At 40.6% G+C, this 20133-nt stretch overlaps 1 protein-coding gene across 2 annotated transcripts in view; it reads left to right on the forward strand.

Moving 5' to 3' along the window:
• The first annotated feature begins 3964 nt into the window (after positions 1–3964).
• LUZP2 (leucine zipper protein 2) overlaps positions 3965–20133 on the forward strand; it is a 355370-nt gene continuing 339201 nt past the window's right edge. The window contains exon 1 of one of the 2 annotated variants that reach the window (XM_034769830.1): positions 3965–4239. In XM_034769830.1, the coding sequence (XP_034625721.1) occupies positions 4178–4239 (62 nt within the window). In that variant the 5' untranslated portion in view covers positions 3965–4177. The remainder of the gene's footprint in view (positions 4240–20133) is intronic. The other variant, XM_034769831.1, reaches the window with a different exon arrangement.

Consider the following 20133-nt stretch of genomic DNA (forward strand, 5'->3'; position numbering starts at 1 on the left):
CCCTCTGATACAGGAATCTATTAGAAATCTGTGTAATAGTTTGTCAGTTTTAAAATATCAGCTCACTTTCTGTGAAACAGTGGCAGTATGGTATATGAGAGGCAGTGTTTCCCAGTGGACAGAGCATTGGACTGTGACTGTCACCGTCCTATCGTGCCTCAGTTTCCCCAGCTGAAAATGGAGATAGCGATACTGACCCCTTTGTAAAGCTTGTTAATCTACTGATAAAAAGTGCTATATAAGAGTGAGGTGGCCGAGTTTATTACCTTATTGTGAAATTTGCACAGAAACAGCATAGCCCAAACACTAGAAATAACGGTTTGGGATAAATAGTCTGCAGCAAGATGTTAATATTTTGTTATGTAATCTGTTTTCCTCCACTTCTCTTTAGTACATTTGCACATTTCAAATAGACAAAACATGTGTACTTTATCATTTTAAACAGCTGATAGATTCTCTATTACTATGGTAGCTTCTCAAAGTATCCACTCAAGACTGCGGGATCATTATATTAGATAATGTGAAAACACATGCATACATGGATGTCTTTCTAATATGTGAAAGATGTGTTTATAGTTCAAAAAGGGATCTCTAGCTTCATCTTCCCCTTCAAAAGTATCTAACAAAGTACAGAATGGTGCTTCCAAACTGTCAGTGTGTGTAACCAAGTCTGCAGGAATTTGTGTGACAATAAGTTTCATTGGTGTTATGTAAATAAAATTACTGCATTACTGGAAGTTATTGTATAGTACCAGTACCGCTGTTTCCTGTACAATTATTTTATATTCAGGGCATGTGAGTATTGGCAAAGGACCATATAATCAGAAGAACTTTTACTTGCCAGACTGGTTACAATTATTTTATTTAATAAGACTGTGCATAAATCCAGCCATGGAATGGTAATTCTTGATTTCCTCAGACTTGGGCATTTTGGATTTCTTTGTATGGAATATTTCTCCCCTAATAGTTTTTTAATTAATTCAATTATTATAAGTTAATAATTAAATATCTGGCAGCATTTATATAATTCTTTGCATGTTGAAAATACTACTTTTATAAACCAAATGACAATCCGAAACAATCTGCAATTTATTTTATAAAAATATTTTTTTTAAATGTTTAATAGCTAACACTGCTGTTAAAATGACAAGTTCTAAAAGATATATATATAGGAAAATGAAAGGTGGAAAAACAAGGTCAGTTCTCCACATTTTATATGGCTTAAATCAAAAAGGCTGTGCATATAACTGCAGCATCTGAATACTAGTGGCCAAGTTTTCCCAAGGACAGCACAAGAAGTTTGCCTGCAAAAATGTGGATTCTCTTGTGCTCTCACTTGCATTTACAGCTGGCATTTATGTCCATAGTTAACCATTTTGTGTGTGCAAATGCTGTCTTTTAGGGAGACAGTTGGCTATAGGTTTGCATTAGTTGCTCTTGTGACCCCCTTAATGTTTGTGGGCTTTAGCTTTGTGCAGGGCATATATATGCAGAATGCTTCTGGGTGTGCTGGAGACCTCTCCATCCACAGAGCTCTATTTGGGGTACAGGGGTTTTCTACAAAACACTCTGGGTAGGTGGGGATCATAGGGCGTATGTGCACAGGGCCTGGTAGTTGGGGGATGGCAGTCTCCAGAGCTCCCAGTTTGGCATTGAATAGGTGTGACTAACATACACCAAGATGCTGTTTACAGTGGGGTGATATGTTGGGGGGCGTAGTGGGGGGTGGGGGGGAATGTCTGTCTTCCCCAGATGCTCAAGGATTTCTTGGATCATGTAACAAGGGCTCCCTCTCCCCTCCACCCCCACCTCAGCCTACCTGTAGCAATGTCCCTCACTTGCTCCCACACAAACACACCTGAGATATTCTTTTCTATAGGGATAGGAGGACAGCCTGCATCAGTCTGCTTCCCATGACTTCCAAGCTGCTTAAGAGGATATTGTTGGTTAATCTGACTAAATGCCTTCATGGAATCATTACTTATTTGTATTGTGAAAGGGAAGGGCCCTGTTGTGCTTGACACTGCACAAATGCATCATTAATCAGACACAGAGCATATTTTCATGCATCTCTGCATTCAGCAGTTTTGTCTGGTTAGGATGTAGCAAATGCAAGCCAGAGTGCTGAGAACAAGTGGTAGAATGATGGTCACTTACAGTACTTCTGTGTAGCTATATAATACAATCTCTGTCGCATACTGATTTGCCATTTGTGGATTTGATCTCTCTCATGACAGCATGGCCAAAATGTCAAGAAAAAAAAGACTTCTGGCACTGTAATTTCACACAAAAGACACAACTTCTGTGAAGAGGGAGAACAGTAACAGAATTCGGAAAGAATTGTTCAGGTTGTAGAACTATATGAGGTTCCAAAAGCTCACTCTAGGCTCATCTGGCTTTGGTGCATTCCCCTGAGGCACCGTTGCCCTTTTGTCAGTCCCCTTTGTATGCACGTAAGGGGATGAGGGAAGGATTAAACTATTGGCATATGGCTGTAGGTGAGGTGTCTGGTAGCCTGGAAAGTTTGGCATTTTCTGGGCGAGAAACTGACAGGCAGGCTGCGCTTTTTATGACCTTTTTACTATCCAATCATGAGTAACCATGGTAACATGACCCTCTTTGGTAGTGGTGTGTAATGTGGAAAACAACAAAAATATTGCCTCAAATTAATATAGTTCCTGAGCTGTGGAGAATCGTGCTGAACTGAGGACCAACCATATTGAACCAGGAAGCTCCTACCAGGAAACACTGATTGGGGGAGAGGTCAGATTTCCTTTTTTTAGCGGTGTGTGCTGTCGTTTTATTTCCCAAATGAGAGACACTTCACATGTGAGTTGGATTGTATTGGTTTTATTTGTGTGTGTTGGGAAAGTCTGACTAATTCCCTAGAGACAGGTATTGTGGTCCGAGCTCCCACTCACTGCAATTAGTGAATCTGTAATTATTGTAATGGTGTTCAAATGTCTCCCATTCTACTCAACAGGGAGCAATAGAAACGTGGGTTAAAATCTGAAAGCTTCCCTCTATAATACATTATTGAACTTTAAAAATTCAGACCCCTTTTACATGAGCAAGTAAGTATGCAAACAACTCGAGCTCCCTTTCCTTATGATCAAGGCTGCCTTTTTCACTTTACAGAAAAAGCTGTTCTCATTACATAAAACTACTTTGTTTAAATTCTACACTTCTGCCATACTTATGCTGAACATTTATTATGTGCTGTGCACTGTAGCCTGTATCCCTTGCAGGGCAAGGACATTTAGGACCTTTTATTTCTGACACACTATTTGAGAAGAGAAAGTGAGGGGCTTCATTCTTACCACCTGATGAGTTTAACCCCCAGAGAGGAAATAGCTGATTAAAATCTGAAAGCGCCTCTATCAACCACTGACTTGTTTAAATCAAGATCAGAAAGCCCATAAACTCAGAAAGGGGAAAAAAACACAAATCTGAAGCCTTTTAAGAGTTTCTCTTGACAATTAAGGTTTTGTAAAGATGACATAAATGTTCCAAAATATATAAACCTATTTCCTCTCTTCTCATTTTACTACTAGCATCAAGCTGTGATTGTATGAATATCAAATTAGAACAATAAGGTTTAATTCCTACTTTGCAGAGGACAGCTTTTCTAGGCAGGATGCATCAGGTTGATTGTCTGTTACTTTAAATAAGTGGTACCTACTTTTCTACAATGAACTTTGTACAGGTCCCTTTCTGGTAGGCAATATAACTTATAACTAGAGTAGATTTGTTATGTATTGTTTTTCTTCACTCTTCCAGGCAAAATCTACAAGTCAGAGATGCACTCTTATAACCTTAGAGTTAAGTGCCATCCACTGTGTTTTCCCTCCCTAGTTGCCACTTAAACTGCTAGTACTAACAAATCCTTCAGGACATCAATAGAGTCACTGTGTTGAATAATCACAGCCTATCAGGCAGTAGGCTTGCAGCAGCAGCTCCATTGCCTGTGACATCACTCCTGAAGCTCAAATCCCACTCTAAGCTCCCTTCATTAGTCAGTCTGTTGGTCTGTCTCCTTTTCCAGATCTACAGACCTTTGCACACCGGAGCATGCTGCTCTGAGAAGAAGAGCTGTGGAAATCAGAAGCACGGGGAGAGAAAGAAGAAGATACAGAGAAAGAAACACAGAAAAAAAAATCAAAAGACAATCTACAATATGAAATTCATCTCAGCTTGTTACTTGCTGCCTTTTTTCCCTGTTCTAGTTTTCAGCACTAGGTGAGTACAGAAAGCTATTTTACTTGGAGTTCTCTTGTTTTGTCTGCTGTTCGTCTTTAAGATTCATTCTTCTCTCTTAAATCATAGAGATTCCAGCTTCTTCCATGGTTGTAAGTTCAGAGTGTCTCTTCGTCAAATTATTCCATTTCCCCTCACCTCCACCCCAGATACTTTGAGAGATTCTGACTCTTTACTTGGTTACTCCAGCTTATTTATGCCCTTACCTTTTTCACAGGAAAGCTGATTGCTCTACAATAACCTAAAGCTTTTGTGATGAAACAAAATGTTTCACAACAATAAGCTTGATATACAGTGCTATTATAACAAGGGGACTGTGTATCCGTGCAAATCAGGGAGCCAGAGAACAGAAATTGAGAGCATAATAAATGTTTTCCCCATTAGAGTGCAAAAATAAAATAAACATTGGAACAGTCTTACTGCAGTGAGGGTTTTACATCTGAACATAGCCTATCTTAAGGTTTATTGTTTTTCATCTTAAACACAGGAAAGATGCTGCAGTGGCAGCAGGATGCCTGAAAACATGTTAAAAAGTTATTGAAATCTAGAAACATTACTCTCTACTGTGTGAATACAATAAACCGTGGGCAAAATAGGAACATTGTCTGTTACAGGTTAAAATCAGGGCTGACTATGCAGCATTCTGAGATATAAATTTTCCTAGAAGAGAGTATGTTCACAATGCTGGAGGCATAGCATGTGCAGCAAAGGAAAGGTAAAGCTATAACACACTATCCTACTGTCACATTGTTCGCTAATGGAAAGTAATACTGTGTACAGACTAGGTATGTTAGGTGAAGACATTGTCAAATGACACTACTGTTGACATAAGCTTTCTAGCTTCCTGATGCTTATCAACAAATAACTAACATTTCTCTGTTTGTTAATAAGTACTCAGTAAACTTCGATGTCCCTGGGGCATGTAATCACAGTGTGTATGTCGGTGTGTATCAGGGAAATACATCCATCCACTTATTCCTAGCATCTTGCCATAAAATCTGCAGATAACACTACTATGGGTGATAACTTCCCATTTTAAGCTCTAACTGCCCCCTAATCTAAGGGATCATGGGAGTTCATATTTAACTCATGTTTGAATATGAGTACATCACGGCTGCAGGTGTGTGAGAGAAGAAATGGGTCAGAATGCAGAGAGTGAAGTTGCAGGCTTACCAAAGGTTTGAATGTAGGTGAAATATGCCAGAGTGGTGGAATGTCTTACTCATCTTCATGTCTTTTTTAATATTTCTGATTTAGATTTTAATATTCATCAGTCCCAATCACTGTGAATCACTCCAATGTTCTTTGAAATATCTTGCAATTCCCTTTTGAGTCTTTGTGTTGTGATTCAGTAATTATCCATGGATCCCTTTTTGATTTAATAAGTAGACTGAAGAAACATTCAGTATCAGTCTTGTGAAATTCAGATGAATAATTTTACTTTATCTTAAAATTGTATATTCTTTGCTAAATTACACTGGAGTTGAATTTAAAAGGGGGGGGGGGGGAACAGAGCCAACTTTTCCAGATGTAATTTTTCATCTTAAATGGGCTCCTGAGTGAAATGCTTTATGAGGGATTCATTGGCTGCCAATGTATCTGTTAGTTAAAATGAGGGAAAGAAAGGGAATTATCACATATTTCCATATTTCATAAAAAACTAATATACTTTGGCAAAGATAAAGGGGCAGATCCGAAGCTGCAACCGAGGATCTGGCCCAAAAGCATTAAAAAGGAAATCTGTCATCTTAACAAGAAAAGCAGTGCTTGCATACATATGTGAACTTCAGTAAATAGCTCATGATTTAAAATTGGATTTTACTTCCCACTGCAATTTGCCAAGGTATGAATAGAAAGTTGAAGTCGACATTTGAATGCCATATGCGATCAGTGTAACTCCAGGAAAAAAATCAAAAAACTTAGAGAATGATTTGAGTGGCACATGATCAGTTACAGTCCTATGTGACCCAATGTTGAAAATAAATAGCACACAAATGCAATGATTAAAGTTGTCAATAAGAATCAATATTCAGGCAGGGAGATTTCAATCTAAATTACATTTCAATTTTTAATATCAGGGTTTTGAATCGTAGATTGTAAAATGCAGCTGTTACTTATGCTATTCCTCTGAAACCATGCTGGATGTTCCGTTCAACGGAAAAGTAAGTGGGACTCTAAAAATGGGGATTTGGAGGTATACAAAAGGAAATGAAACAATGGAACACTATATTCGAGCAATTTTTTTATTCCTCAATTGTACTGACTATCTAAACAATGGAGCGATTTTCTTGCGATCATGATGGAAGTTAAAAACAATACAGTGCTATCAATATGTCATTCACTGGGAGGAGATTGTGCTTTAATCTGTTTCATCAGAAGGCCGTTTTGTATGTGGCATTTAGTAGTTCTTGCAAACATATGGTTAATGTGTAGGCTGGAACCCAAACAGAGCAGCTTTGCAGGAACAGTTGCTTTAGCAAAAAGGGGAACCTATTATCCTGCTGTGTGAAACTGCTTAGCTGAGGCAAAGAAAAGATCATGAGTGGTAATAAGTTTTCTACCAGGAGATTTCTTTAGAAGTGCTTTCCTCTCGAGTTGTAGTGTATGCAGGGCAATCTCTGTGTAACCTGTTTGCTGGTGCTGAAGTCAGTGAGCAATTACTTGATGAGAAATGTGGGCAGTTGCCATTTATTCCTATTTGGCATTTGGTGATATCATCTTCCTTGCATCACTTTATTGTTATAGTTTTGTGAGGCCTCTTCAGAGAAACCTAATATTAAACATATTTGCATGGATGTAACAAATGGTGCACATAATGATGTTGATTTTACTTCTGGGATTTACAGAGGCCAAAAAGAACAAAGTTTCATGTGTGGTGATTATTGCACATTTTTATTAACTGAAATGTGTAGATTTTTCATAAATATAGGGGTCCATATCCTCAGCTGAATCTGTGCTGATATGCAACAGCCATGGATCTGGCCCATGATGTGTCACTGCAAAGAAAACCTAAAGCTGTTGAAGCAAATTTTTTTTTTTAATATATCCTTTTTGTTTATATTTGGTGTTTCTCAAATCCTAGTGATTTCTCTAAATGATCATTATTTGGTGCTGTGAACAATTGCAAACATCTGAGGTTTGATTTAAGATGTATTTACTACTGTAATAAGCACCATTGACTTCACTAGCTACTGAATGAATAACAACTCCAGGATGAGGTTTATTAGAGGAGGGACCAGCAACTCTGTAAAAATGTCAACCCTAAGTGTACCTAAGGGGACTTCTTCTAAAGTTTGGAAAAGTTTGGATAACTTTTGTTGTCAGTTTTTACATGCTTTTGCACATCCTGCTTTTGGAAGGACCAAAATATGTTCTCCTAGTATTTCCTATGCATCAGAAATGATGAACAAATATTATTTATAAAATGTTATATTGCAGTTGCACCCATAGGCCTCAGTCAAGACTCGGGCCCCATTGTGCTAGGTGCTGTGCAAATACATATGAAGACAGTCTCTCCTCCAAAAAGCTTGCAATCTAAGGCCCTGTGATTCTCTAATTGACAACATGCAGGCACTCCTGAGGTCTCTTGTAAAGCCCCAGTGATCTATCTGGGTGCAAGCGTGCGCCTCTATCAGTTAGCTGCAGAGTTGTGTAATAAATACTGGAGATTTCACAAGATTTCTAGCCCATCTTATATAGACAAATCAGGTTTTGAATAAGTTCAGGTAAGTGCTCACTCTTCTGCAGGCTTATGTAAATCTATCCTCTAAAGGCCAGATATTTAGCTGTTTGATTTCAATGAGCATTTTGTCTAAGTCTGGACTTCAGGCACTGACCCTAGATAGTTGAGGTTCACCCGTCATAATGAAAGTTTATATTTTCCTCTAAACTCACCTAGAACAATGTTCATGGTACTATGTCTCTGCTTGGTTATTGGAAGCCTGTTATGAAACTCAGCTGTCCCTATCCTGTGGTGGCAAACCCTTTTCTGTATGAACAGTCTGACAGTGATCAAAACACACTGTAATTTGATTGAAACAGGATGTTACACTCAGCACCGTGTCTATAAGAACTGCAAAATGCAGTTTAATAATAACAATGTTGCTAATAAAGAAAATCATTAAATAGGTGTACAAATAACAGCAGTAAAATAAAGTCATATTAGTTTAATAGCAGAGGAATGGGTGATAGTATTTTTCATAGCACAATTCCACAGCAATCTTAAATTGCTATTACAAAGCAGTCAGGAATTCACTTCAGAAGAACAAACACTACCTCAGTGACTTGTGAGGGGATGAAAGTTGGTTGGTAATTTCTGGTAGAGAAGTGCTGGCATGCTGCCAGTGAAGGTACATATTTTGATCTGTTATGCCTCTGCTTCTAGAAGTGGCAGAGGGAGGGAGTAGAGTTCTGTTGAATTCCCTTTACCTTGCAATGCACAAGAACCTTTATCCAATGGCTGGTATGCCTTTTCACTGGAAGTGCCACCTTACTACCGTAGGATGTGTCTACACTGCAATTAGACACCCGCGGCTGGTCCGTGCTCGCTGACTAAGGCTCACAGGGCTCGAGCTAAAGGGCTGTTTAATTGCAGTGTAGACATTCAGGCTCAGGCTGGAGCCTGAACTCTGTGACCCTCCCACTTCACAGGTCCTAGTGCCTGGGCTCTGGCCCAAGACTGAACATGTACACTGCAGTTAAACACCCCTTAGCCTGAGTCCCGGGAGCCCAAGTCAGTTGGCATGGATCAGTCATGGTTTTTTTTTTTTTAATGGCAGTGTTGACATACCCTTAAAGGTTGAATTTGCTCTCTCCATTGCTCATCAGTATTCACAGCACCTGTTTGCTTTGGTGTCTATTGTTAGGTAATATGTAGGTGGTACTTGGAGTATTCTTTTTCCTTCAGCAGATACATTTGAAGTATTCCCATACCCACTGTTAAATCGGGTAGAAGGTTACATTTGGATGCCCTAGAGTTTATTAGATTGATGATAAAAGCAAAATGTTTAAAACGTTTCTCCTAAATTAAAATCTTCCCTGCATTGTAAACATTCATTATGCTGTTAGTGGAAGATGAAAGTGACAAGAAAAGGCCCCTTCATGCTCTTCTAGGTAGAAAAACAAGCCTCAGACATGTTTGGTGCCAGCTAGTGCTGAATACCCAAAGGCTGCTCTCTGAGAAGCCACAATCTTGGAGTACAGGAGTGCCCTTCCTTTTCCCCATGATGGCAGGCTTGGTGTGTAGGAAAGTTCTGGAGACAGGTAGTCTCAGACACAAACTACCTTGTTAGCAGGAAAGAGCAGCTGATATGTCCATAGGATTTGTGAGTAATAGAGACCACCTTTTGTTGTTCTTTCTGAATTCCTTCAGGAATTCAGGGGGCACCGACTGCTTATAATTCATTTCATATTCTTACCATCTCAGAACTGGTTTTATTGGATATAAAAGCGTTCTGATTTCTAGCAAATGGGATGACATGTGCTTGGTAAATGGGGTTTGTGCGTTGGGACAGGGTGGCAAGTGGTTTTTTGGTGTTGCATAGCAGTACAGTATGTCCAGATGCATGGTCCTCATGGGCCATTTTGCTGAACTGCAACCACACCTGATTATTTGTTCAGTATATCACTGCCAGTCAACTCCCTTGATTTCTGTTAAACATAATCGGCCAAATCCATCCTGGGTTTAATTGCATTGATTTCAACTCCACTGAAATCAATGTACTTAAATCAGAGGATGGATTTGGCCCAACCACTATATAATTACTTTAAGGACTTATGATTTAGGGTCTAATCCTGAAAGAGGCCAGAGGTGCTTAGTACCCATAACTCCCAGTAACCTTGCTGAGAGACAAGGATGCTCAGCACCTCACAGAAAATGACTCGAGGCTAGCCTTATTGCATAATGGGTAGTGATTCAGTAATTGCCCATGGATCTTTTGATTTATGAAATAATGGATTTGCTTTCTCCATATGTTCATGATCTATCATTGAGATTGGTATATCTGGATTTAACTCTACATATCAGTTCTATTTCCCCTTACGTCTTATTCTATGTTTATACACCTATACGTAATGCCAAAGGTCCTTACTCCTCCGTGACTTTCTTTCCCAATGCTGGAACTAATTTATGGTTGAAAAGAAGAACATGGGAACTGTTTTATCTGATGCATTTCAATCAGTAAGGTTAAGTCAGGAAAAGTGCCCCAAAGTTAGGAAACCTCTTGAGTCTGCCAAACTGAATAGAAAACCTTGATAGCTGGCTTTATTGTGAGAATTTGGGGGATTTCCTGTTTTAGCTAGAAGTACCACAAAAATAGCTTCTTGTGTGGTAGTTTGGCACTTTAATTTCTGTCCCTTGCTAGAAAAAAACGCAAAGGTCTGAATTATTTTTCTCTTAAAATGACATTTTAAGATACTACCTACACATTTTTGAACCTCCCAAAAGAAGAGCTCATTTTGGGGTTTGTTTTGAATTCTAGTTTTTACTTTGACTTAGAAACAGATTTTTTTTTTTTTTAAATCATGAAGCTCCCTAGAATTCACTTGGAAAGGATATAATAGCACTGTAAAGCTGTGGTTGGTTGTTATGCATTCTGTAGCATTGCACTGCTGCCAGCTAAAATTGCAGTAGAAGTTACTTTTGGCTTTTGCAGTTTGAATTCAATATTTTTTTGCATGCAGACTGATGCTAAATGAGATCAAGTGCTGCCAGTCTTTTTTTGGTGGTGGTTCTAACTGGGGCCATGTATTAGTTATTACTACTGCATGCTGTTCACTCTCCATCAATTAAATTACTATTTGTCCTTTTTCATGAGATTGTGTTTTGATATTGTTTCTATGCTTCACTAAGACGTGTTCTCAGATAGCAATTCTTAGAATGTAGCACTGAAAAGATAGTTAAGTCATATATTGATTTGATATGTAGAAAATGTTGTGCTTTCTTATTACATTGGGCAGGGCCAGCTCCAGGGTTTTGGTCGCCCCAAGCAGCCAGCCAAACAAACAAACAAACAAAAAAGCCGCGATTGCGATCTGTGGTGGCAATTCGGCGGGAGGTCCTTTACTCCGAGCAGGAGTGAGGGACCGTCCACCGAATTGCCGCCGAACAGCTGGACATGCTGCCCCTCTCCGAAGTGGCCGCCCCAAGCACCTGCTTGCCAAGCTGGTGCCTGGAGCCAGCCCTGACATTGGTTTACTCAATGGGTATTTACCTGTCTTGCAGGGACCAAATCCATAAATATTCCCTATATCCAAGACAAAGAGTATTTGGTGTAGATCTGTCTCTATTCTTTATAGCAGGGGTCGGCAACATTCGGCACGCGGCTCGCCAGGGTGCTTACCCTGGCGGGCCGGGCCAGTTTTATTTACCTGCTGACGCGGCAGGTTCGGCCGATCGCGACCCACACTGGCCGCGGTTCGTCGTCCCGGGCCAATGGGGGCGGCAAGAAGCGGCGCAGGCGAGCGATGTGCTGGCCGCGGCTTCTCGCTGCCCCCATTGGCCCGGGACGGCGAACCGCAGCCAGTGGGGGCCGCGATCGGCCGAACCTGCCGCGTCAGCAGGTAAATAAAACTGGCCCAGCCCGCCAGGGTGCTTACCCTGGCAAGCCGTGTGCTGAACGTTGCCGACCCCTGCTTTATAGTATCCTTTCATCTGTAATATTCTGTCCAGGTTTCAGATGTAGATTATAAATGGTATTCAATTATTACATTTAACTCTTCAGATACTACTACAGTGAGTGCCACAGGAATATGAGAGAATAAATTTGAAGGTGCGTTAAATAGCTATTTTTACACGTCATTGTAAAGTGATCGTAGGTGAATTGAAATCTTTTCTTATCTTCCTCTCCTACCTATATTAACAACATCTTCCTTTTCACCATACAGTAGCCCTCACATTCTTTGAGGTATTACATGTTAGCAAATTATATTTATTGTATATTTACATACATTTTATTGTATGTTCTCTTTATGAAGAGGAGCAATAATTCTCAGTTCCTCTACTTTTATTGCTCCTCATTATAGTTGAATTGGTAGAAACGGGATCAGACTTTGATTTTTCTTTCTCTCACAATTCACTAATGTATGTTGTTTTAAAATATATATTAAATGTGAACAAAAAGGATGAGTGTGAAATGCCCTAATACCTACTAACTAATATTTACAAAAAGGACACAGAGCTAGTGGGAGGAGATCAATTAAATGCTGCATCCCGACATGGTCCTGCTCCTTGAGAAAGGTGAGACTGTAGTGTTTCCAGCTGGCCTATATTAACCCTGTAATTTCTGAGAGAGAGCTCTGAACTATATTTATATCTATTTACATGCCCCCATCATTGTATTATCCGAGTATCTCTCAAGCATTCATTCATTTATGCTCACAGTGCCCTTCTGCCGAAGGGAAGTGTTATCCCCATTTTTCAGATGGGGAACTGAGACACACAAGTTAAGTGACTTGCCCAGGGTGTGTCAGAGTCTTTTACAGAGTTGTCAGTTGAACCCATATCACTTGAATCTCAGTCCAGTGGGCTAATCACAAACCATCCTTCTTTCCTTTTGACTGTACATTGAGCAGCAGCATAACTTTACTCCTACTTTTTGAACTCCTCCAGCCCAACACACCCTCACTCAGAAAGGAGTGATACCATTGATGTATACCTCCTCCACTATCTATCCACTATCTATCCAGCCACCCATCATAGTATTAGAGTGCCTTCTAGTCTGAATAAGGCATACATGGGTTTATGGTGTAGTGGTGATCACTGTAATTACTGCTACTGTATCTATTATAACCTATCATACTTTCAATAACTCTTGCGGTTCTTGATAATTGCTTCAGTGTTGGGAGAAGGGAAAAGAATTATTTCATCATTATTGCTGCTGGTAAGCAACAGAATTTCTTTTGGAGTACTATATGGCAGTTGGATTAGCAGTATTTGGTGCTACATTTCAGGTGCTTAGGTGGCTTCATTGACATGGGCCACAGGAGTGACAGCAATAGAGGCAGTTCCTGTGTTTCCCTAACTTAGAATTGCTAGGTGAACCGTAACAACCTCCTGAGCCTATGACGGTAGGAGCCAGGGTAATAAATTGTGTACAACATGTATATCTTCTTGATGATTTTTTCCCCCTCATTCCTGCTTCACAATTTTGGACTGACTTTTCTGTTTGTTTGTTACAGATTAGCCTGTGGCATTGGGCAAGAGAAAGGTGAGACTTTACTGAAATGTAGATGAGAGAAGAAAAAAGTGTGAGAAATTGAATCGACAATGTGGTAAAAAAAGGATGTGCTTAAAGTAGCTTTAGCTCGGTTGTTGAGGGAGAGTAGTTTGTTCCTCCTGGTACAGCAAATTAATATGTACTCAATGTGCAAACAGATAAATCTTTCCAAGTGTGTGGGGGGAGGGGCAATCATATTTTTCCCACATTTCAGTTCCTAGGTCTTAAAAGGTAACATTTCTTCAAGAGGGGACAAATCCTAGTCCCGGAGTGGTATTCATTGCTGAAATGGATCAGCTTCACATTTAATACTCATCATGAGTACTGAAATAGCCACAAAGGCCATTGTACTTTCTGTTGGGGGCAATAGCCAAGAGATCCACCAGTCCTGGCTCGGATCTACCCACATAGAGCCCCTAAAAATACATGAGTTCCTGACATCTTCCCTTGTTCTCTTGTATTGAAACTTCCATACACATGGAAGGGGCTGGACCCACCCGTTAGTCCAGAATATTCAAAGTGCTCTGCACCTCCAATCTGTGTCAGATTTTCCAAGTGCTCAGCTCCTATTTTGGTATAAAAATAAATGGCCCGATTTCCCCATCATGTTGACTGATGAGCACCTTTGAAAATCTGGCCATGAGTATCACAAAGGAGAGCAGAGCACTTCTGAAAATCAGACTCCTTATTTAAGTATCTGATTTTAGGTGCTGAAGTCTTTTGAAAATATGGCCCAGGACACTCTCAGAAAAATCTGGTCTCGTGTCTTTTGTTTTATTTTGGGTTAAGGATATTTGGCTTAATGGGAATGGTGCAGCATTAGAAATGACATTGTAACCATGGTGCCCAGATAGCGTGTGAGGGAGTAAAAACAAAACTAACTCCAATATTCCTGCTTTCCTTATTGCCATTGAGTTAAGGATCTCTGACTTTGCAGTCTGTCCAGTTTGCATTAAATATCACAATGAAAATCCATACCAACATAGTGATTCCTGTGGACTCTCTGCAGTTAGTCTTGAATGAGTATATTTTTTCACACATAATTCCAAGTACATGCATAGTGAATACAGACTGTTCTGCAATTGCTGCTTTATTTACTTGGAAAATAGCTATTTGCTGTTCAGTATACACAAACATGCAGTATTTTGCTCAGAAAAGCTTGTGAATCCAGGCATTTAATTTAATATATTTTCCTTTAAATCACATGCCTTTCCTCTCTCCCACCTTTAGAGGTTCCCAATTCTCACTCCAGCTCCTTCCTGTTGTATCAACCAGGCCAGGTACTAACAAGCTTCAACAGGACTTTATTTTTACAGTGAAAACCTCTTTACCAAGCTGCAGCTGCACCCTCTGTAACTCTCACTCAGCCTCCTCAACTCCTCCGACCTCCTTCCTGTTTCCTGTCCTTTCAGACTCCCGACAGTCAGTGCTCCCAGTTCTAATAATACAAGCAGCATCTAAACACCATATTCCCTCCTCTCTTAAGAAACTTTCCCAAATAAAATAAACATTGTTGTTCTAACCACAGGAACAAATATGAAACAAGACACTATATTATTGGCAAAAATATTACACTGAAAACACTGTAGATACTACATAACATAGTCTCTAGTCCAGGCAGGTGGTCGTTTGTATCTGACAGGCCGCCTCTCAATCCGGGATTCCAGTGCAATGTCTTGTTGTGTTGGTTCTATGGTGAAGTTATCCAGTGCAGACTGGGTGTTGACATAATTTCCTCTTGGTGCATAGGCAGGTGCAAGATAAGAAGCATTCCATACCCGCCCATCAGAAAGTCAATAGGTGTAAGGTCCCTTCTTCTCTATGATTTTAAGAGGAGCTGTGAATTTATGGTCCCCTTTGCGTAAGATTCCAGGTTTTCATATTCTAACAAAGAAACGACACTCAAACTTTTGTCCCTTAGCGCCCTGCTGCTTGTTTGTGAAAGCCTTATACTTTGGTTCTGTTCAACTGTTTTTCTCACATCATCCTTGTTTGGGGCATCAGGTCGTTCCTTTAACAATCCAGCAATGTTTAGTTTAGTATTCATCTGTTTCCCATGCAGTAACTCTGCGGGTGATATTTGCGTTGTGGCATGTCGTGTAGCCCAGTATGCTTGCAAGAAATCAGTAGTGAAGGGTATCCACAATCGCCCTTCCAGTTTAGCTGTTTGCAATCTCTCTTTCAAACTTCTGTTAAACTGTTCGATTTCCCTGTTGGCTTGAGAGTAATATAGGGATGACCTTCTGTGTAAAATGTTCCTCTCTGCTAGAAAGGTTTCAAATTCCAGGGAAGTAAATTGACTACCATTATCGGAAACTAGTTCTTTGAGGTTACCTTCCCTACTAAAAACTGAAGAGAGGAACTTAATTACTGTAGCAGAAGAGATTTGCGATGTAAACACTACCTCAGGCCATTTACTGAAATAGTCTATTAAAGAGATGGCATAATGACAGTCAATTGGAGCAGTATCAAAGGGTCCTACAATGTCAATCGCAGATTCAGGAAGAGGAACAGGCTGTAATGGAGGGTTACATGTCACTGCTGTCTTATCATGCATTTGGCAAATGACATAGGATTTTTGAGTGCTTCAGTCCATCCCTGGCCACCAATACAGATCCCGTAGTCATTGTTTGGTTCTGACAATTCCTTGATGAGTATCATGTGCCAGGTGTATGAGTTTTGACTGTAATTCTTCTGGCACAAGTAGCTGGTGTGTACCTCATAGCACACAGCCATCGAGCAAAGAAAGTTCATTCTGAACTCTAAAATAAGGCAGCAAAACTGGGTCAAGGTTTTTAGGGTTACTGGGCCATCTCTTTGTCAGAAATTCCCATAGTTTTTGTTGAATTGGACATGCTGAACAAGCAGCTTGAAATTCTTCTCTTGTAACTGCAGTAAGAGTTCTTGTAATAAGCGCAACTACTACATCCTCAACCTCCGGTGGACCATCTGGTGAAGGCAAAGGCAGGCGAGAAAGGCAATCAGCTACCACATTTTTGTTTCCAGGCTTATATTCCAGTTCATAATTGAAAGAGAGTAGTCTTGCAGACCATCGAGCAATATGATATCCTGCTCTTCCCAGTCCTTTCGTGGTGAGCAACGTCATCAAAGGGCTGTGGTCTGTGCACAACTTGAACGTGCGGCCCCACAGGTAAGTTCTCCATTTTTCAATAGCCCAGACACAAGCAAGTGCTTCTCTTTCAACTGTAGAATATTTTCTCTCAGCATTACGTGAGAAATGTCCTTGTCCTTGAAGCAAATGCAACAGTCCTCTTTGTGTTGTCCTCATGAAGTTGTGTGAGGACAGCCCCAAGTCCCTAATCAAAAGCATCAGTAGTTACAATTGTGGACAATGTGGGACTGAATAGTGCAAGTACTAGACTATGTACAATCAAGTCTTTCACCATTTTGAAACTAGCTTGTGCATCCGTTGTTCACACTAAGGTTGAACTTCTCCGTAGTAATTCTTGTAACAGTTCAATGACAGAAGCATAATTGGGAATGAATTTTGCATACCAGGAGGTAAGACCCAAGAAGGAACATAAAGTTTGCAAATCTGTTGGAGGAGGAGCATTTGAAATTGCCAGGATATGATCTGGATCAGGTTTTAGTCCAGCCTATGAAATTGTATGCCCCAGAAAGGAGAGTTCAGTTTGTCTAAATTTGCATTTGGACCTATTGAGCTTGAGGCCTGCTTTGCTGATGCAGTTTAGTACAGACGTCAGGTTATTGTCAGGCTCCTCAGTAGTATTTCCAAACGTGATAATATAATCCAAATAGCACTGAACTCCATATTGATCCTTCAGAATCAATGACATCATTTTTTGGAAGGCACTTGGGGCTGATGCGAGACCGTATGGAACACATTTAAAATGAAATAGTCCCTCATGTAATAAATGCTGTGAGGTCTCTGCTGTCTTCATGCAACATAACCTGGTGGTATGCGCTCTGCAAATCAAAGACCTCTCTGGCTTTAAGATTAAGCTTGATAAGTTTATGGAGGAAATGGTTTGATGGGATAACGTGATTTTAGTCAATCAACAGTGTGCCATCGCTGGTAAATAGTATCAATGGTCAACGAGGGTCTGGCTGGAGACTCTTGCCTGCATGCTCGGGGTTCTACTGATCACCATATTTGGAGTCGGGAAGGAATTTTCCTCCAGGGTAGATTGGCAGAGGCCCTGGAGGTTTTTCGCCTTCCTCCGCAGCATGGGTCGGGGGTCACTAGCTGGAGGATTCTCTGCGACTTGAAGTCCTTAAATCACAGGATCTGGGGACTTCAACAGCCGAGTCAAGGGAAAGGGGGTGGGTCAGCTTTTGTGGCCTGCATCATGCGGAAGGACAGACTAGATGATCATACTGGTCCCTTCTGACCTTAAAGTCTATGAGTCTGAGTCTAAATCAAGAGTAGAAAACATCTTTGTTCCATGGAGTTCTTTTATGTGAGGAAGATGGCTGTCAATCACAATAGCTTTATTTGGATCCCTTAAGTCCACACAAAGGCGAATGCCTCCATCCTTCTGCGTCACTACTACAGGTGAAACCCATTCCGAGGAGTTAATCTCTTCAATAATGTCCTTTTGAACAAGTTTTCTAAGTTCCTCTGAAACAGCTTCCCTGACTGGAAATGGTAAGTGCCGTAATTTGTCGTACAGGCATCACATTATTCCACATTTTAACTTTATGCAGAAACCCATAAGCACAGTCGAGTTTCTCCTCAATCTGGTGTTGGGTCCCAGCTGAAACTGGTGTGTGTACCGCAAGAGTGCTTTGCTGAGGAAGATCAATTCGTCCATTAACTACCCTGAGGTTTAAAGCAGCCAATAAATCTCTGCCAGGGATAGGAGTGCCTTTGTGGACAATGTAGAACTCTGCAGTTACACCGCAATCACCAAAAGTAACTATTGCTGGGAGGCAGCCTGCACTGGAATATGGTTCCAAATAGCATACCAAGTGAAGTTTGGGTTCAGTAAGAGGCACATCTTTAAAGTAATGCAAATAGATGGAATCAGGTAGTATAGATACTGCTGAGCCAGTGTCCAACATTAGCTGAATAGAGTGTGATTTGCCTGAGGGTATGGTGAAAGCATTTACAGTGCACTTTATCTGTTCTGGAATATGTGCAGTAGTGATTTTGTCCACACTCAGCACAGTAACATCTGGTATTGTAACTGCAAGCACCTGTTGATTGAACTGGCTACTGCGACATACTTTAGCAAAATGCCCAATCTTTTTGCAATGATTGCACTGAGCTACTTTTGCTGGGCATCCTGTGTAGCTTGCAAGATGTTGTGGGGATCCACAGCGAAAGCATGCTTTTAATGTATTTTGCATTTGCTGATTCAGTGGCTTTTTATTAGTTTTCCTCTTGCAATTGTTTGTCTGCAGCGATAGTGAACTTTTCTGCAAAGGAATCACAGCCTGGCCTGTGCCTCCTGTATCTTTGCTCATTATTTTGGCTTCAGCTGTAGCTGACTCAATCTGAGCAGCAATGGTTATTGCTTTTTCTAGTATAAGTTGTGGTTCTAGAAGTAAGCGTTCTCTTACATGAAGCATGGTTGTTTTCTCAATGAGCTGGTCTCTAATCATCTCATCTGCCATATTCCCAAATTCACAAGTTACAATCAGACTCCTCAGGGAAGCAATATACGGCATTATAGTCTCCCCTGGTTTCTGCTCACGCTGGCGAAGTCTGTAGCAATTAGCTACTACATTCACTTTTGGCACAAAAAAGTTCTTTAATGCAGTGAGTGCAGTCTCATATTTACCATCTGCAAGGGGAAAAGTATAAAATATACGCTGCCCTTCTGCTCCAAGACAGTGGATTAGCAGAGCATGCTTTCTTACTTCAGAAATCTCAGTAGCACTGATTGCAAGCAGATAAGTCTCAAATATATGGATTCAGACAATAAAAGCAATTGGAGGCTCACCTGGGCATTGCAGAAAGGGTGCAGGTGGGTTCAGAGGCAGAAGATCCATTCTCGTCGCCAAAACGTATCAACCAGGCCAGGTACTAACAAGCTTCAACAGGACTTTATTTTTACAGTGGAAACCTCTTTACCAAGCTGCAGCTGCACCCCCTGTAACTCTCACTCAGTCTCCTCAACTTCTCTCCCCTCCTTCCTGTTTCCTGTCCTTTCAGACTCCCAACAGCCAGTGCTCCCAGTTCTAATAATACAAGCAGCATCTAAACACCACACTCCCAAATGAACAGTTGGCATCTCAGGTCTTGGTGCCAAAAAAGAATTTGAAGAACAGCTAGCCAATCACTCAAAAACTAATAGCAATTTGTTTAAAGTACATTAGAAGCAAACAACCAGTGGGGCCACTGAACGATTGAGGAGCACTGTAAAGGAGCACTCAAGGACGATAAGGCCATTGCAGAGAAATTAAATGGTAATTCTTTGCATCGGTCTTCACGGCTGAGGATGTGAGAGAGATTCCCAAACCTGAGCCATTCTTTTTAGGTGACAAATCTGAGGTATTATCCCAGATTTGTCATTAGAGGAGGCTTTGGAACAAATTGATAAACTAAGCAGTAATAAGTCACCAGGACCAGATGGTATTCACCCAAGAGTTCTGAAGGAACTCAAATTTGAAGTTGCAGAACTACTAACTGTAGTCTGTAATCTATCATTTAAATCAGCTTTTGTACCAAATG

Source organism: Trachemys scripta, chromosome 4, assembly GCF_013100865.1.
Source record: "Trachemys scripta elegans isolate TJP31775 chromosome 4, CAS_Tse_1.0, whole genome shotgun sequence".
In the NCBI taxonomy this organism is placed as follows: Eukaryota; Metazoa; Chordata; order Testudines; family Emydidae; genus Trachemys; species Trachemys scripta.